The sequence below is a fragment of the Microcaecilia unicolor genome, chromosome 11, assembly GCF_901765095.1.
Source record: "Microcaecilia unicolor chromosome 11, aMicUni1.1, whole genome shotgun sequence".
In the NCBI taxonomy this organism is placed as follows: domain Eukaryota; kingdom Metazoa; phylum Chordata; class Amphibia; order Gymnophiona; family Siphonopidae; genus Microcaecilia; species Microcaecilia unicolor.
Genome location: NC_044041.1, coordinates 205,589,434 through 205,608,101, shown reverse-complemented (window position 1 = coordinate 205,608,101; position 18,668 = coordinate 205,589,434). Strand labels below are relative to the sequence as shown.

Here is an 18,668-nt window from a genome sequence, read left to right as displayed (position 1 = left end):
TTCTTTCAGGAGCCTTTGCAATATTTTGCATGGGGCCCTTCATTTGAACTTCTGGCACTGAGGCGCAGAGGGCTAACTGGGGTTTCTCACTCCATCTCTTTACAGGGACCACCTGGCTTCCCAGGAAAACTTGGTTCGCCAGGTCCTCCTGGACCTCCAGCTGAAAAGGTGAGCAGAGCTGCCGTGGGCAATGGGGATGGTTTATCTGTCTTCTGCTTGAATTTGTTCCTTCTGGAAATGAAATAAGAAAGGGCCTTAATATTTGGATAGGGTGCATTAATTCTCATCTAGTCTCAACAGTTGCAGGGCCTCCACCTCATATCTCTAAAGTCTAAAGATTTGGGAGTTACATTCCAGAGTTCTCTGAAGGTCCCTCTGGCTCATTACCCAGAAAGTTGGCCCAGAGTGCTCCTGAGGCTGTGGATTGCTGATCTTGAAGCCTTGTTATATCAGAGGAAGGGTAGGGTGGGGGAGAAGCTGTATCAGTTCACACTGTGCTTAGAATCCACCACTGACTCTGGGGTGTGTAATCCCCAGATACCTCTACAGAGCACAAGGTATCACATACACTCCGCCATGTCCCCAGTGGCAGCTTTGGGAAAGACGCCTTTGTCCTCGCAGGACAAACCATCCCCAGTGGCTCAGTGACCTGATTTTGAAGCACCACATCCTCTGTGTCCTTCACAGATAGCCCCAATCTCAGTGCCTTTCTCTTGTATTTCTGAGGTTCTTCTGCCCCTTGCTGCCTGACGTGAGAATTGCAGCTTCCAAATTCTCCCCGCTCCATGCATACAATCAGGATCTGAGTTTGAAATAATCCCATACTGTGATTTCTGTCAGGCAGCCCCATCCATCCACTTTCAGTTGATAAATGAGTACCTGGACTTAGCCAGGGGGGTAAAGATAACTGGGGAAGTTGGTGATCAAGCATTCTGCTAATATTCTGCCAAAAAACTGTCATACAGGTGGCAGGCACCATAATTTGTGATTTGTTACTCGTGTACAAGGTAACTGTCTTTCCCTTTTACCATGTGAACAACGCAATAACAAGAATAGTGACGACCCCTCCATCTGCCTAGTACGAGAGCGCGCAGTCCCCAGATTGCCCCTAAATATTGTGGGAGGGAAGTTACAGATCTCTTCCTTTTGTCATGTGAAGTCCTTCCATTTTCTCTCTCTCAGGACAGATTTCCATAACTCCAGATTACAAGCACTAGTTACCAACCTCTCATTCCCAAGAGGTTTGGGGAGGGCAGATAGGAATGTCTTACTGGTTTACAGACCCAGTTCATCTGATCTTTCTCTTTACAGGGCAGCGAGGGAATGCGAGGGTCTCCAGGCCTTTCCGGGCCCCCCGGATCACCCGGACCTCCCGGCATACAAGTGAGTATTTGGGGAAGCTTGGTGGATGCTTTCAGTGCTTGAGCACACCCAAAATTGAACAAACTCTTTGACTATGTCCAGAGAAAAGGTTATTTCCATTGGGTTTAACACCCCCCAATAATTTTGAAAAGTTGACTTCTATGTTGCCATTGTTTTCCCACTGTCTGCGCTGCTGCAGAGTTTGTTTATCTGTGAACGTTGCCGCAGTTTTCAGGGGAAGATGTGCGTACGCGTTTGCTTTTAAAATTGCCAAAGGGAAAAGTTCTGCAGACATGGCACCTGCTCTCTCTGTGGTTAGAGTGGTGGACTTTGGTCCTGGGGAACTGGGTTCAATTCCCACTGCAGGCACAGGCAGCTCCTTGTGACTCTGGGCAAGTCACTTAACCCTCCATTGCCCCAGATACAAATAAGTACCTAAGCCGCATTGAGCCTGCCATGAGTGGGAAAGCGCAGGGTACAAATAAAAAAAAAAAAAAACTAATACGCACATGTGAAAGTGAACACGTGTTATTTCCTTGTTAAAGTGAACAAGAAAAACCCCATGTAGTTATTAACACAAATTGCACTGCAGGATGCTCAGCATTACTTAATCAGCACGTTGCACACTCATAGTCTCATGCTTACCCCCACCCCTCTCCCCCGCGTGTCCCCACACATTGCTTTGACCCTGCCCCTGGGAACACCTTCCACAAAATGCAGGTCAAAGTGCACATATCCTGGAAATGCAAGAACCCAGGCAGGCACTTTTCAGATAAATGATGTATATTGGAAAAGAGCTCCTTATATGTGGAAATTGCTCCGAATCTGTTCATCTCTACTACCCTAATGCATGAAATTTACCGATATGTTTCAGTATTTCTGCTCTCCAGCCCTGGGCTAATGAGGAAGAAAGGGTAAAAGTGACCTTCCTCACCACAATTTTAGGGATTGGCTGTGATGAAGAACGACAAAATTACAGAACTCACTGACCCTCAAACTGATCAGCTTTACTCCCCTTTTCATTATTTCTGGTGTACCTGGGACATTTCTGACAGAGAGAACCATGAGTCTTAAGGGGAAGTTATCAACTTGGGCTACCATTAAAACATGTTGTTTTACCACAGGTCCTATTTTATGCACTGATTCTTACTTACTAATAACTGAGGTTAACAGTAAAATAGCAGGTCTTTAAGGTGGCCCATGTTGATACATCCCCCCCTTTAATTAAAGAAAAAAAGAAATATCTCTAGAAATGGAAATCACTGCTGTATGTAAAACAAGTGAGCCAAGTATAGGACAATCAAGCCATTGTGACATCACTGATGAGGTTGGCTCTTATTGGTGGAATGAGGCATTATGACATCACAATATCAGCTCTGGCTAAATCACTGCTATATGTAATAAAAGTGAGCCAAGTCTAGGGCAATCAAGCCATTGTGACATCACTGATGAGGTTGGCTCTTATTGGTGGAATGAGGCATTATGACATCACAATATCAGCTCTGGCTAAATCACTGCTATATGTAATAAAAGTGAGCCAAGTCTAGGGCAATCAAGCCATTGTGACATCACTGATGAGGTTGGCTCTTATTGGTGGAATGAGGCGTGACATCATAATATCAGCTCTGGTTATCAGAAGTTATTAACATGTTAAGATGTCTTATTTTGCCATTAACATGCTTTTTTTAATACAGGTGCCATTTTATGCAATGAGACCCTGTGCTAAAATAGCAGGACTTGTAGTAAAATAAGGTGTCTTAATGGTAGCCCATGTTGATACCTTTCCTCCTTAGCCAGCCATATCAGTTTCAGAATATTGAACAAATTCTGTTTTCTTGATTTGTGTTACTGCAGGGACCAACTGGCATTGAGGGTCTGGATGGGAAGGATGGCAAACCAGGCCAGAGGGTAAGGAACAGACAAGAGACTGGCAGGGTACATGGCAGAGAATGAGAGTGGTCCCAGGAGAATCTCGCTCTGAGGGCTGAGAGCAAGGAACAGGAGCATCAGGGTGCTCTGCATGGCTAAGGAATGGCATATCTTTGGGTCTGTTCTATTTGTGGCTTTAACACATTTCTCTGTGTCATTTTCAGGGTGAGCCAGGCCTTGCTGGTCCCCCTGGGATGATCGGTCCAACAGTAAGTTTTTGATGTTTTATTTGGACTGAATTTGTTGCTGTTGAAGTTTTTACCTGACAACATCACAATACTGAGCAGCATTTTAGAAAGGACATTCAAATCGGAACTGAGACGTCTAGGTCAGGACATCTCAAGTTCTGCCAGTCATAGGCCCCGGAACAAGGACAGCCAAAAGTGCCATGGCACCCCCAACATTTGCTACCCTTCTCTCCCCATGAGGCCTTTCTTCTCTTGCATCTGCGCATGCTCAAGGCTGACCAGCTGGTTTCTGTCCCCTCTGAAACAAGATGTGTTTAGAGGAGACAGAAGCCAGCAGGCCTTGAGCATCTGAAGGCCCTGAATCGGGCCAGCCATGTGATGTCTCCAATGTAGCTTATAAAGTTGCCACCCCAGGGAAGCATGGAGAGTGGTACAATGTTGGATATCACAGGTGGGGACTAGGGGGAGGAAAGGAGACAGATGCTGAAAGGGGAAAGAAGGAGAGAGATGTTGAAGAGCAGGGGAGTAGAGAGATGCTGCAGACCATGGGGGTTGAGAGGGATGGAAGAAGAGAGATGCTATAGACCATGGAGTGGGTGGGATGCTGGACATCATAGACATGGAGGAGTAGAAGGGGAGAGATACTGAAGGGGGATAGAAGGAGAGAGGTGCTGAAGAGAGGAGGGGGAGGGAAGCAGAGAGATGCTGGAGACCATGGGGGTTGAGAGAGAGGGAAGGTGCTGCAGACTATGGGGGAGGGAGAGATGCTGGATAAGATGGGGGGGGCAGAGAATAAGGAAGGAGAGAAATACTTGACACCATGGGGGGTTGAGAGGGACAGAGGAAAGGAGAGATATGTCGGATGCCATAGGTGGCAACAATTGGGTACCCCCAAACAAAAAAGTGTTCCACTGCCATTGCTGCTAGAAATCTAGGACAGGATGTGTTGACATAGATCCTGTTCTAAAATGCATGGACTGACAAAAAAAGGGGAGTAGGATTAACCAAAAGAAATGGTGAACTGGAGATGCTTTAAAGCCAAGACGATGATTCTAAGTGCAAGAGATCAACCAAACGCAACTTCCACTGAAATCAAGTCACTTTATTCCAAATATCATTACTCAGTTCAAGGTGACACAAACTGTGTTTCAGCGATGCCTGTGTCAGGAGTCCAGGATTCTGGTGAATATCTCCAAACAGCATAATCACATATAGCGTGAGTAAGTGTAACAATCACTATTGTCACTAGTACTGTGTATCCTTTAGGAGCACCAAATACTGTAATAGTGACAATAGTGATTGTTACACTTACGCTACATGTGATTGTCACAGAGCCCAGTATCCCTTGCCAGTTTAGCTTTAGGGGGAGGGGAACACCAGTGATTGGGAGATTAAGGGGGTGACTTCCCCTAATACCTCCAGTGAAGCACTGCTCAGAAGATGAACTTTTCTGGAACCTGGATATCCTAGGTAGCGGGTGTTAAATATTTTAGGTCTTTTTATCACCTCTCCAAATCTTCATATACCAGTTACCCACAATTTGCAGAGATAAAAGACCGAGGCTGCCGCTTATGAGAAAAATAATTTATTTACTTACCAAGTATTGATACAATTAATATTTTCTCGTGGGAGGATAGAACTACTGCATACATATGCTTTCTGTATCTATCACGCCAACATACTGAACTGAAACAGCTATTTTTATACACTTGTATTTAACAATGATTTATAAGTCTTCAGCAAGTTATCTTACTAGGGATCATCTGGTCTTCTTTCAAAACTATCTGGTTTCCCTCACCTGCTAGACCACATTCTCATGTTTGTTTATGCTTCCTCCTTTCCCAGGCCTGTTTGCCTGTAAGGATATCAGATCATAAGTTCCTGGGCCTCACAATTTATGGCCTTTGCCCTTTGACTCTACTCCAGGGTGCATAACTGTGTTTATTATCTACACAGGTGTAAATCTCAGCTTCGAGCTGTTAGGACATAGACGTCCATTCTATTCTGAAATGGGGAATAAAGGTTCATTTGTTAGGCCCTCCCTGTGCTGCCCAAACCACGCCCCTTAGCGTGTATCTATTGGCTTTGTAAAATTGGAATTGAGATAAATATTGGCATGCCGGCTTATGCTCATTTGAAATAAGCACCACTGCTGCCCTGGCTTCAGAAGCCAGGGATTTGCTGAGGGGGTGAGACTGGATGGAAGCCGATAGCACATTGGGACAATTCTCTTCTCCAATTTGCTGCTTATATTTGTTGCTTCTTTTTTGTAGGGCTTCAAAGGGAAAACAGGCCACCCTGGGCTTCCAGGTCTAAAGGTAAGAGATGGGCATATCTTGCTCACACTCAGACCCCAGAAGAGTCGGGGACAGAAACCCCTTCCTACCCTGTATTCATGAGGTCAGTGACAAGACAGGAAAGGGCAAGAGCTCGGCAGGACTAGGGAGATTGCACCTTGTTCCAGCAAGCCCAGCTTGGCTAGCGATGTGGTAGCCCTGCTCTGTCACAGTGCCCGGACCCCTCACACTGTACGGATCCTGGAAGTGGAGGCTGTGTCCATGAACTCCCTGGCGAATGATTTGTTATTCGATCCCTCCCTGCTTAGATGAACCATGCCATCTACCCCACCCACCTTGATTAGTCTCTCTGTTAAAATCAGTGTCTTATGTTGCAGGGAGACTGTGGCCCCCCAGGCCCCCCCGGGAACCCAGGACGAGCAGGAGCAGAGGTGAGGCTGCAGCATGATAGTGGATAATTTTGTAAAGGGCCTTAGAAAAAGTAATCTGTCCGTATCATAATCACTTTTAATTTATGTTCTTATGCACACCCCCTTGAGCGGTTTCTGATATCAGGAAAGCAATTTATAAATCGTGTGCAGCAAATATGGATAAGTGACACCAGATTTTAAAGAGAAAGGTTGGGTTTACTTTTCATTTGAAAATTAACCAGCAAAATGCACACATACATTTACACCTGCTATTTAATAGCACAAACATTGTGAGAAAGGTTACTCACATAATTTTGAAACAGCAAACTCATGCATCTGCCTCGGCTCCAGTCTTGGGTAAAAGGAAGTGAAATGGCATCACATGGACATGTTTACCCACAGAGAACCCTCTCTAAATCAGCCTCTGAATGTGCAGCAGCCCATGATTGGGGGGCGCTAACTCCAGCTTTTTAGTTTAATAATTGGAGCAAGTGACCATCGACTCTGGGAATTATGAAATTTGTGGACCCACAAAACAAATACATTTCACGTCCTGTTTGTTTGCAGCTTTCTAGAGCAACAAGGAAACTGTGCACTGAGCTGTAATGCATAGCTGTAATTGGCCCCACCGCAATAAATGAGAAGAATTTTATTGCGTAAAAGACTGTCGGTGAATTAGGTGTTTCCTTTCTCTTTTTTTATAGGGTGATCCTGGTCCCATGGGGCCACAAGGGCGTATTGGTTCTCCAGGATCAACCGTAAGTGACATCTGTCATTATTCTGTTGTAGAGCTGGTGTCACTGGGCATTTTATCCCCATGTCTTAGACTAACTTCACCACCTTTTATGTGAGCTCAGGAACTCAACAGTCCTGACTGAGAGATATAACTCCTGGAGTTCCAACCTCTCCAGCAGAAAGAGGAATGGTACAGGAGCACTGGCTATAAGGGAGCTCACAGTGCCCGCAGTCCCAGCCTCTCCCAGCAGGAGGTGCTGTAAGTCATGGTACAGGAACGCTGGCTATATGGGGGTTCAATCCTCCTGTAGTCCCCGACTCCTCCAGTAGGTGGTGCTATAAGACACAGTACAGGAGCACCTTAAGCACTTCTGACTTAACTTTTCACCAGGTTTGGAGAATGGGGTTGGTTCTGCTCTGTACTAGATAAGATTTGCTGATGCCCAATGAAATTCTTTGAAGGAGTTGGTTCAGTCTCCTTGTCTCCGCTAAGTCACCTCTTCCCAGCCTGACCCTACCACTCATGGGAGCCAACTTTTCAAAATTATTGGGGGTGCTAAGCCCAGTGGACATATACAAGGAATGTTCTCAATATTGGGGGTGCTCAAGCACCCACAGAACCAGTTCCTATGCTACCACTCACATCTGGTCCTCCCACCCCAGCAGTCTTACTCTTTCAACCCCAGCCCACCCCACACGGCTACACTCCCCCTGCAAACAATGACAAGGCCTCCCTCCCCCAGAGCACCTCTGGCCAGCATAGCTAATGAGTACATGTTTACACTGCTCTGCAACAGTAGCCTTTCTATGCATAGATACTGCTCCATGATCTTCACAGTGTTTCTTCTGTCTCAGGGCCCTCCAGGAAGCCCTGGGCTGCCCGGACCAGTTGGACCGTCTGGCATGGTGAGTACACAACCTGCTCCTGATCTGCTGAATTTCCATTATTCTACAGCCAGATGTGGCAATCGGAGCCAATCAGCTAGGCATTGGCTCTCAAAAAGGTTAGAGGATTCATGTCCTTGTGTCCTGGACAGGCCACTTTAATGTTCCATATGAGAGACTGTGCCATTCATCAGAAAAGTAACCCCTACTGTGATTACATTCTTCTGTGACTCCAAAGCTCCACAAACTATAGAATCTGCAACTCTCCCAGCCTGAGGGCTGAACTGGACCCCAGTTCCAAGCCTTCAATTTTAAAAAAAATGTTTTTTTTTTAATTGAAAATGATCATAGTTGACAATAAAGCCTGCAGATGTTTGACTCTTACACCTAGCGGTAACATATTGTTAAGAATTACAAATCAAGTCCAGAACCAACAATCCAACAAGCCCCTTCCCAATATTGCAACAGAGGTGAACAAAGAAAGATTAAAGGAGAACCATCCATTTTCAGTGCTAGTATAATGTTTGCAAGCCCTTAAATTTTAAAGAGTCTTTAATTGTTGTTCTTCTATAGGGAATGAAAGGCGAGCGAGGCACTCCGGGAGAAAGAGGCCATCTGGGCCTTCCTGGCGAGCCTGGATCCCCAGGGCATCCAGGACCTGTGGTAAGTTGAAGCATCGGGGAAGGTGGGCACAAGGTACTCTTCAGGGTTCTGTCCTTCTAGGCCTTTCACACCATATCTGACCAGCACTGGGGGCCAGTGTCCATAGCATGGCCAAGCTTTCTGGAGCTTTTCAACACGAGTGTAAGAAAGTATTAGGTTCCGCTTAAACCTACCCTTGACTGACTGAGGTTTAATCTGCTGGATGGTGCTGACATTTATATTCCTGATCTGATACAGAAGAAATCAAACTTGCAAAATGCACTAAATCCAGAGACATGGCCTGGTTTGAGCTTGTTTCTTTTTAAAACCTTTTCTTAAAGGTTTGAAGAGTTAATGCACCAGCCTGTGTGTTCTCCAACCAACCCCTGAGCGTGTAATCTGGGTTATAAATCTGTGAATATTGTTCACCGATACCCAGTGCAATTTTTCTAGCAGAAAAGGTGCCGGTACTCAAATGCCAGGCCACCCTTCAGAGGTGGGGTGATCACTGAGGGACCCTCCCCACAATAGCCAGGCCCCCTGCAACCAGTCACAGAATCTATGACAAGGCAGAATTGGTGTCTTGAGCCTGAGCTCTTTCATTAAAACTTGTGCTTCGTGGGTCAATTTTAGCAGACGCTGGAAAAGGTGCCAGTACTCAGTACCCCCGAGTACCCCCTCAAAAAAAGCACTGCCGATACCAGGATTCCCAGTGGTTGATGACTAGGGATTGTGGTGTCTTCTCTTCAGATGTAGCTCTGGTTCTGAATCTGATTCAGGAAAGGAGTTTCTCCAGGCCTAGATTTCCTTTCAGGTTGTAGCAGAGTTTCCAAGTTGCCCATTCTAGTAGGGAGACTTTTTGGCCAATCTTGGTTTTTGAATTTACATCCCAAAGCATTGCGGAGTGGAGGAGTAGCCTAATGGTCAGTGTAGTGAGCGTTGATCCTGGCAACCTGGGTTCAGTTCCCAGTGCAGCTCCCTTCATTGCCCAAGGTACAAAAACTTAGATTGTGAACCCTTTAGGAATAGTAAAAGTACCTGCATATAATGTGTACAGCGCTACGTACATCTGATAGCGCTATAGAAATGATAGGGCCTGATTCTAGTCACAGAGCAGTGATTACAACTGAACAGCAGTGTTATGATTTCATTGGAAGAGCTGCTTTCCTGGAGGGAAACCTTTTGGCTAGGCTTTGGACGTACAGAAATCCATAAGTAATGCCATACTGGGAAAAGACCAAAGGTCCATCGAGCCCAGCATCCTGTCCCCGACAGCGGCCAATCCAGGCCAAGGGCACCTGGCAAGCTACCCAAACATACAAACATTTTATACAAGTTATTCCCGAAATTGTGGATTTTTCCCAAGTCCATTTAGTAGCGGTCTATGGACTTGTCCTTTAGGAAACCGTCCAACCCCTTTTTAAACTCTGCCAAGCTAACCGCCTTCACTACGTTCTCCAGCAACGAATTCCAGAGTTTAATTACGCGTTGGGTGAAGAAAAATTTTCTCCTATTTGTTTTAAATTTAGTACACTGTAGTTTCATCACATGCCCCCTAGTCCTAGAATTTTTGGAAAGCGTGACTAGCTTAAAATCACCCTCTTAGGCTATGGAGAGACTATGCTTAAAACACAAACTTCAATAAGCACGGGGAGCTGACATTTTTTAGACAGTCTGACTAATTTTGGTGGCTGTCGGGATCACTACAACACTGAGTTGAAAGATGCAGAGGAGAAGCTGGACATCTTGTAAAAATCAAAGCTGAAGATGACAAAGGCTGGAACAGCTCTAACCAGAACGGGTGAGGGCCTGCGCTTCTAGCAGAATTCTGGCGGGTTCGTAGGACAGCTGAGGCTCGATGGGATCAGTTTATTTGATCAGCCAGTTTCAGAGCTGCCAAGTTACCCACTCCAGGAGGGAGACCTTTTTTGGCTGGACCTGGATTTCTGCCAACATCATCCTGGGACTTGCAGCACTCATTACAATAGATAGACTCATGCATTTCAAACACTACATTGCTTTGGGATGTAATTTAAAAGCAGGACCAGGTGAAAAATCTCCCTCCTGAAATGGATAAGTTGGCTGCTCTGCAGTTTACAACAGGGGCGTAGCCAGACAGCAGATTTTGGGTGGGCCTAGGCAAGAAGTGGGTGGGTACCAAATGTTCTCTCCCCCACCCCCACATCAAAAAAATATCTCAGCTGGTGGGAAAATGCTTCTCTCCAGTCTCCACCTTGGTAGTCTGCAGCAGGCATGCGCTGAAAACTGAGCATGCGAAGGTGCCAGTATTGTGGAGAGCAGCATTTTCATTACCATGTGCTACTGTTGGATGGGCCTGGGCCCACCCAGGCCCACCTGTGGCTATGCCACTGGTTTACAATATTTTAAACAAGAGAGGTGGTCATTCTTACTTCTGTAGCCAGACACCCGAGTGAGACACCCACCCAATTAGAGACAACTAGCCCATTCAGAGCACAATTCCTGCCTAATCCCTGCAACACAACAAAACTAAAGTATGTAATGGACAAAACTCAACTCTTCCATTGTATGTTTCCCTAATGTGGCTATGCCACTTGAACTTTATCTGACCACTACATCACTTTGTATTTGTTCTCACCGGAGTCTGCAAACGCCTCTCCGGTACTACGTAAGCCACATTGAGCCTACAAATAGGTGGGAAAATGTGGGCTACAAATGTAACAAATAAATTCTGATCGAGACTAGTGTGGTGGGGGGGGGGGGGGGGGGGGGAGAAAGTTGTAACTAATCTACCCAAAACTGAAGAATGGACTAATAGGGTGTCTGTGAATTAACTTTATCACTGTTTTATGTTAGTAAGCTCTGTGTTGTGTTTTGCAGGGGGAGATGGGTGCAGATGGCCCCAGTGGCAAAGAGGTAATTAATTTATTAAGATTCACGAACCACTCAAGGCAGTGTGCAACAGGGCACCTTGATATAAACAACTTACTTTGTATTAACAGCATAACACTAATAAAATGACCTCACATCAGCATAAAACACAGTTCAAACAATGAGATAATCTGGAAATAAACAAATTAAATGCTATTAATAACAAACAAATGTACGTTAAACCAGCACAGTAGAACATTCAGATAAGTAATGTGATAAATGTCAGCAGAATACTAAGTGGAGTGGAGGAGTGGCCTAGTGGTTAGGGTGGTGGACTTTGGTCCTGGGGAAGTGAGGAACTGAGTTCAATTCCCACTTCAGGCACAGGCAGCTCCTTGTGACTCTGGGCAAGTCACTTAACCCTCCACTGCCCCATGTAAGCCGCATTGAGCCTGCCATGAGTGGGAAAGCGCAGAGTACAAATGTAACAAAAATAAAATAGATACTATTGGAGATTCTACATGGAATGTTGCTACTATTGAAGATTCTACATGGAATGTTGCTATTCCACTAGCAACATTCCATGTAGAAGGCTGCGCAGGCTTCTGTTTCTGTGAGTCTGACGTCCTGCACACAGGATGTCAGACTCGCAGAAGCCTGCGCGGCTACATTGGTGATCTGCAAGGGCCGACTTCTACATGGAATGTTGCTAGTGGAATACCAACATTCCATGTAGAATCTCAAATAGTAGCAACAGTGGAGGAGTGGCCTAGTGGTTAGGGTGGTGGACTTTGGTCCTGGGGAACTGAGGAACTGAGTTTGATTCCCACTTCAGGCACAGGCAGCTCCTTGTGACTCTGGGCAAGTCACTTAACCCTCCATTGCCCCATGTAAGCCGCATTGAGCCTGCCACGAGTGCGGGGAAAGTGCGGGGTACAAATGTAACAAAAATAAAATAGATACTATTGGAGATTCTACATGGAATGTTGCTACTATTGGAGATTCTACATGGAATGTTGCTATTCCACTAGCAACATTCCATGTAGAAGGCTGCGCAGGCTTCTGTTTCTGTGAGTCACAGAAGCAGAAGCCTGCGCGGCCACATTGGTGATCTGCAAGGGCCGACTTCTACATGGAATGTTGCTAGTGGAATAGCAACATTCCATGTAGAATCTCAAAGAGTAGCAACAGTGGAGGAGTGGCCTAGTGGTTAGGGTGGTGGACTTTGGTCCTGGGGAACTGAGGAACTGAGTTCGATTCCCACTTCAGGCACAGGCAGCTCCTTGTGACTCTGGGCAAGTCACTTAACCCTCCATTGCCCCATGTAAGCCGCATTGAGCCTGCCATGAGTGGGAAAGCGCGGGGTACAAATGTAACAAAAAAAATGTTATTAATAACAAACATATGTACGTACGTTAAACCAGCACAGTAGAACATTCAGATAAGTAATGTGATAAATGTCAGCAGAATACTAATGAAAGCACAATATGGAGCATTAGAAGAACATTCCTGTAACGTAGATATGACACAAACCCAGCACAATGCAATGTAACATCTTAAGGGACAGATAAGATGGGATAAAGAAATGGCTGATTAGATTGAAGCTGAATTATCCCCCTCATTCTCTGAAGTTGTGCACCCAAACTTCTGACTCGCAGGAAAATGATAGAATAGTTCCAGTTGTGCATCTAACTTGTTAAATTAGGCCATAAGTGTTGCTAATTAGTGCTAACTGGCTGTAATTTGAAGCTATGCGTAACTGTACTTAGACGCTATTCTATGAACTTAGCGCCTATGTGCTAGAGTGCGCAGCTACACAGGGGGTGTGGACGGGGGGGCAGGTGCACAGATGGGGCGTGGCAGGGGAGTGGACAGGGCCAGAGCAGGGGTGGGGAATGGGCGTGGCTAGGGCATGACAGGGGCGTGTACTTTTTAGAATATTATCACTTACGTGTGCAACTGTCAACTTTAGGTGCTAATATTTGAGACGGTGTAGAGCGTGGCGCCCGCGTGACAGCTTATGCTCTATTCTTTGACGCCAATTTCGCATGGAATTGCTGTTTTAAAATCGGTGCTTAGAGCCCGTATTTTTCAGGTCTAATTTTTGGGGCCCTTTCTTGAATCTACCTCTATATTTGCAGCTAATAAGGTATGTGGGACTGTGGAGGTTACAGTGTGTGTGGGAAGCGAGTGGGTAGTAGTTAAGGCTTGGCAGAAGAGCCAGGCCTTCGCTTCTTTTTCAGGATCTTTCTAGTTAGGTTTTGGTATTTTGTTATCCTGTATAATCAGTTTGTGCTGTATGACTTAATGCATTTGCTTCTTCTCCTTTCCTGTGTCTCTGCGTAGGGAGCACCAGGAAACCCCGGAGCCCCTGGACCAGCTGGGCTGAAGGTGCGTACTTACTAATTGTCATTTCTGTAGCAGTGCTTTGCAGAAAACGGTCCCTGCTCCATAGACCTTACAAAAGAGGCTTCAGAACATGTACTTAATATAGCAAACCCAGTTAAGGACGCGAATATGGCAGGAGTGAATCATGATATGGTGCCCAGAGGCGTAGCTAAGTGGGTCGCCAGGGGAATGGCTGCTCCCCCAAATGGACTTCCGACGGCGACGACACCTATTTTTCACACGATCTGTCGTGTTTCAAATACGTGCCGGCGCCATCGGCTGTCCCGTGCCCTCAACCTGGCTACACTTCTGGTGGCGCCTCGGGGAGGCTGTTCCAGGCACATTGTGCAGCTTGGTGGAATACTGGGAGGGAGGGATGGAGAAGAGCAGCTTTTCTGATGAACAGAGGTTGGGGGGGGGGGGGGCAGGTAATAAGGCACGTGTAGGGGTGTAGGAGGACCTTGCACAGGTGCAGAAGTAGTTGGGGAGTCAGTGTGTTCACTTAAAAGGAGTTACAGGGCTGTAACAGCAGTGGGAGCAAGAAGATGTTACACTGGTTTGATAGAGTTTCTGGTTTTATTGTGATCCACTTTGCATAATAAGTTATTGAAAGAACAGAATGCCAATGGTTAAATAATAAGAGTGGAATTTTGCATAAAGGGCAGTTCTAGAAATTTGCACCAATTGTGTGCAAACGTTGTAGAATAATTAGCCCGTCGGCATGTGATTGCTGTTACTAATTGGCAATTACACGTGTAAGTGTTAGACGCTATTCCGTAACTTGTGCACCAACAGCGCCTCGCATGTTAAGTGCAAGAGGGCAGAGCATGGGCGGGCCCCTGAGATACGTGCATAACTGATCGAATACTATATTGTATTTTAGTTTGGCTCTGCTGTTTCAGGGTGACCCCGGACTTCCAGGAGAAAAAGGAAGCGCTGGAGAAAAAGGAAGATCCGGAATGCCAGGAGGACCAGGCAAGAGTGGTTCAATGGGCCCTGTAGGACCCCCAGGAGTTGCTGGCGAGAGAGGACCTGCCGGATCTCCAGGCCCTGCTGGAGCCCCAGGAATGCCAGGCATGCCAGGCACAATGGTAAGGGCTAGAAACATCCCAGTACCTGAGTGATAATCCCATGGAAATGGCCATAGTATCAGGAGACGGTTTCAGTATAGGCAATGGCTTAGTAACTAGTAACATAGTAGATGACGGCAGAGAAAGACCTGTATGGTCCATCCAGTCTGCCCACAAAATAAACTCATATGTGCTACTTTATATATATACCTGACCTTGATTTGTATCTGCCATTTTCAGGGCACAGACCGTAGAAGTCTGCCCAGCACTAGCCCCGCCTCCCAACCACTAGCCACGCCTCCCACCACCGAGCCCCACTTAGCATTATAACAAGTCCTCCCTCCCCCGTCCTCCAGTGTTGCCAAGGTTGCGGTTTTCCCGCCCAATTGGGCGGCTTTCCGCGACCTGCTGCGGGAAATTTTTGACCGTTGCGGGTTGTGGTGGGTGTGGTTAGTGACATCGGGGGTGGATCTGATGACGGTGGGGGCAGGGTGATGGCGGCGGGGGTGGGGTTTTGTGTGGGAAATTTTTTTTCAATCTGGCAACCCTGACGTCCTCATTCTTGTGCAGTACTTATCACCTAGAGCAGCTCCTGTAGGTAACTGTTCACTTCCTCTTGATTAACTTCCGGTTATCTGAAATTTCAAAAGATGTTAAAAACTCATTTGTTTTCTATATACCTGGTGAAAGATTTGAGTTATGTTTTCTTGTATATTGGATGTGGTTTATTTGATGTTGTAACGTCCTACTGTTGGCCTAATTCATTGATATTTTGTAATCTGTACTGATCCAGTAATGGTTTGTAGTGGAATATAAATGTTATTGTTTAATTGTAATGGTTTAATGAAACTCACTCAAACTGGTCTGGCCAGGCCGCACTTCTGAATCCTTCATCCCTTGTCCTCCCTTTTTAGGGTGACGTGGTTAATTATGATGAAATCAAGAGGTTCATCCGACAGGAGCTATTGAAGGTCTTGGATGGTTAGTAACTCACTCCTGCCCCTCCTGTTGTAATCCTGGTGGAATCTGCCAGAACAAATTAAAACCCTGCTCACGCATTTTTAACTCCTGTTAAATTCTACACAATTTGTTAAAGTAACAGAATATTAAGCACTACCTGAATAACGAATTTATAATAAAATGCACAAAATAGTATTACCGAATGACGCAGATTCCTCCCCTTGCCCCTCTGCTCTTTCTCGCTCTCCCCCTTTCCTGGGTTCCAACTTCCAGCCCTTTGCTCTGTCCCCAGCTAACCCTCACCAGCCTCTTTCCTGCTGAGGTTGGTGGAAGCTGCCCTGGGCATCGCTGTGCAGGTGGATGCAGCGATTCTGCCTCTCACTTTCTCACTGACCCACTCTGCTAAACTGTGCACAAAAGAATTTAAAAGTTTGAATGAGAGAATATTTAGTATTGTGCTGAATTTCCTCCAGACTGACTGTCTTGCATTTCTTCCTGCAGAGAGGATGGCCTATTACACCTCCAGAATGCAGCTCCCTGTAGAGATGGTTTCAACTCAGGGAAGACCAGGCCCCCCTGGAAAAGAGGGGACACCTGGCCGACCTGGCTCCCCAGGAGCACCTGGGCTACCAGGACAGATTGGCCGTGAAGGGCGACAAGGAGTGCCTGGAATGAGAGGTATCTCATTTTCATTTTATCCTGGGCGCATATCAAGGATGTAACCCCTGGGTGTCTAGAGTTTGGGCTGCATGAACCTGCTTATAATGAAAGTTAATGCTGTACCCCTTGAATTAGGCAAAGTGAATGACCCCTGGCCTCCCTTCCTGTTGGCAATGAATTCTATTTCTGCTCTGATGCTTTTACCTCTAAAATGGAATATTTTGGGACACTAGTTTATTTCCAGTACATTTGCTAAAACATTTGTTGTATGTAGAATATTATCTGACATGGCCTTCTGCTCCCCATTCTGTTGTCATGTCAAAAGGCAGTGCCCTGACTGTCCTCATTTTGCTGAGTCACATCAAAAGGAACAATAAGCAGTGCCCTGACTGTCCCTCCTCCTCCCCATTCTGCCGAGTCATGCGCAAAGGACCAATACTGACTGTCCCGCCTCCTCCCCATTCTGCCGAGTCATGTGCAAAGGACCAATAGACAGTGTCCTGACTGTCCCGCCTCCTCCCCATTCTGCCGAGTCATGCGCAAAGGACCAATAGACAGTGCCCTGACTGTCCCGCCTCCTCCCCATTCTGCCGAGTCATGCGCAAAGGACCAATATTGACTAACCCTCCTCCTCCCCATTCTGCCGAGTCATGCACAAAGGACCAATAGACAGTACCCTGACTGTCCCGCCTCCTCCCCATTCTGCCGAGTCATGCGCAAAGGACCAATATTGACTAACCCTCCTCCTCCCCATTCTGCCGAGTCATGCGCAAAGGACCAATAGACAGTGCCCTGACTGTCCCGCCTCCTCCCCATTCTGCCGAGTCATGCGCAAAGGACCAATAGACAGTGCCCTGACTTTCCCTTCTCCATGTATGCACAAGGAGTTTCTCATTGCACTTTCTTGTATATCAGGTGAACCTGGTATTAAAGGTGAAAAGGGAGTGACTGGTGTTGGTATGATGGGAGATACTGGACCAGCTGGGCCTCCAGGTAAGATGTATTCCTTTTAATGTATTTGTCTGGTGGTGTATTTAAATGTATCTATATTTATTGCAACCCACTTTGGGGAAATCAGATTAAATAAATAGGTAAATACTGGCATGTTATGTGAAACCTGATGCCTGTTATGGCTGGAGAGTTCTCACTGCTTCTGTTTAAAATCCATAAGATCTTTCGTCAGTTTCTGGGACTGAGCTGGTGCGTTAAATTGTGCTCATTAAATAATGTGTAGGAACGGTACTGGAGCCTCTTGAGCAACCTGTGAAATGTCATGTGCTCCTTCTCTTGCCATCCAGTGTAGCTCATATTATCAGCTAATCAGATTGTCCTGTTTGTAACATAGTAAATGACGGTAGATAAAGACCTGTACAGTCCATCCAGTCTGCCCAACAAGATCTAGTCTAAAGCCATTCTGTCTTAACTGGACCACTTTCTGAAGAGCTCCCAGGGCTTGAGTGGTGGCTGAAGATGGAGGAAGAGGACAAGCGACCCAGCTCCTAATGCTTTCCCCGCAGACTTACATTGCCCTTTGCTATGAGACTGGTTTTAGTGCCCTGAAATTTCTTCTTCTTCTTTTCCAGCAGAGACCTCGTTTATCTTTCTTTTTATTTTTCATTGTTCTCTTTAGGACCTGCAGGGCCACCGGGATATGGAAAGCTTGGGCCAACTGGGCCAATGGGTCAGCAAGGTATTCCGGGGATCCCGGGCCCTCCTGGCTCACCAGGGCAAAGTGGCAAGAATGGACGCTGCAACCCTTCGGACTGTTTGGGCATGATGTCGGTGGACCACTACCAGCCTAAAAGCATGAAAGGACCGGGGCGATGAGCAGGTCCTTTGGGACTCTTGGGAGAAGAGACTCTACTGGGTCAGCCAGAGTCTAGGCCTGGCTCCAGCCTGTGAATTCTTTGTATTGTTAATATTTCTGTACACTTCCTGTAGCGTTTACCTCTCAGGATGGTATTTTGTGTGTCTTCATGTCATGTACACCATGAGAGTCACCTCACTGACATCTGTGCTCAAGCAAAACACATTTCATGATGGTGCTTATAAGGCCTTAGAAGGACCAGCGTATCTTCCTGCCTCTCTCAAGTTTTCCTGTTTTATACTGATCCTCAGCTTCTTCCCAGAGGGCTGGGCCTGTGCCTTGAAGCTTATCTCCTCTAAGCTGCCATTACGAACTGCATGAAGAAAGTCCATGCAGGGACTTACACCGGGACTGACACACCTTTTCTGTCTACTGCTGCTAAGATTCGGGTTTTGGTGATACAGGCTGAGCCTTTGACTTTCCAT

General features: G+C 46.3%; 1 protein-coding gene across 4 annotated transcripts in view; it reads left to right on the top strand.

The window, feature by feature from the left end:
- LOC115479512 (collagen alpha-1(XVI) chain-like) overlaps window positions 1-18,429 on the top strand; it is a 125,880-nt gene extending 107,451 nt beyond the window's left edge. For all 4 annotated transcript variants that reach the window (XM_030217460.1, XM_030217459.1, XM_030217458.1 and 1 more), the window contains 16 exons: window positions 106-168; window positions 1,312-1,383; window positions 3,217-3,270; window positions 3,456-3,500; window positions 5,753-5,797; window positions 6,154-6,207; window positions 6,891-6,944; window positions 7,777-7,827; window positions 8,380-8,469; window positions 11,308-11,343; window positions 13,645-13,689; window positions 14,589-14,777; window positions 15,671-15,737; window positions 16,218-16,394; window positions 17,292-17,369; window positions 18,007-18,429. In XM_030217460.1, the coding sequence (XP_030073320.1) occupies window positions 106-168; window positions 1,312-1,383; window positions 3,217-3,270; window positions 3,456-3,500; window positions 5,753-5,797; window positions 6,154-6,207; window positions 6,891-6,944; window positions 7,777-7,827; window positions 8,380-8,469; window positions 11,308-11,343; window positions 13,645-13,689; window positions 14,589-14,777; window positions 15,671-15,737; window positions 16,218-16,394; window positions 17,292-17,369; window positions 18,007-18,203 (1,317 nt within the window). In that variant the 3' untranslated portion in view covers window positions 18,204-18,429. The remainder of the gene's footprint in view (window positions 1-105; window positions 169-1,311; window positions 1,384-3,216; window positions 3,271-3,455; window positions 3,501-5,752; window positions 5,798-6,153; window positions 6,208-6,890; window positions 6,945-7,776; window positions 7,828-8,379; window positions 8,470-11,307; window positions 11,344-13,644; window positions 13,690-14,588; window positions 14,778-15,670; window positions 15,738-16,217; window positions 16,395-17,291; window positions 17,370-18,006) is intronic.
- The last annotated feature ends 239 nt before the right edge of the window (window positions 18,430-18,668 follow it).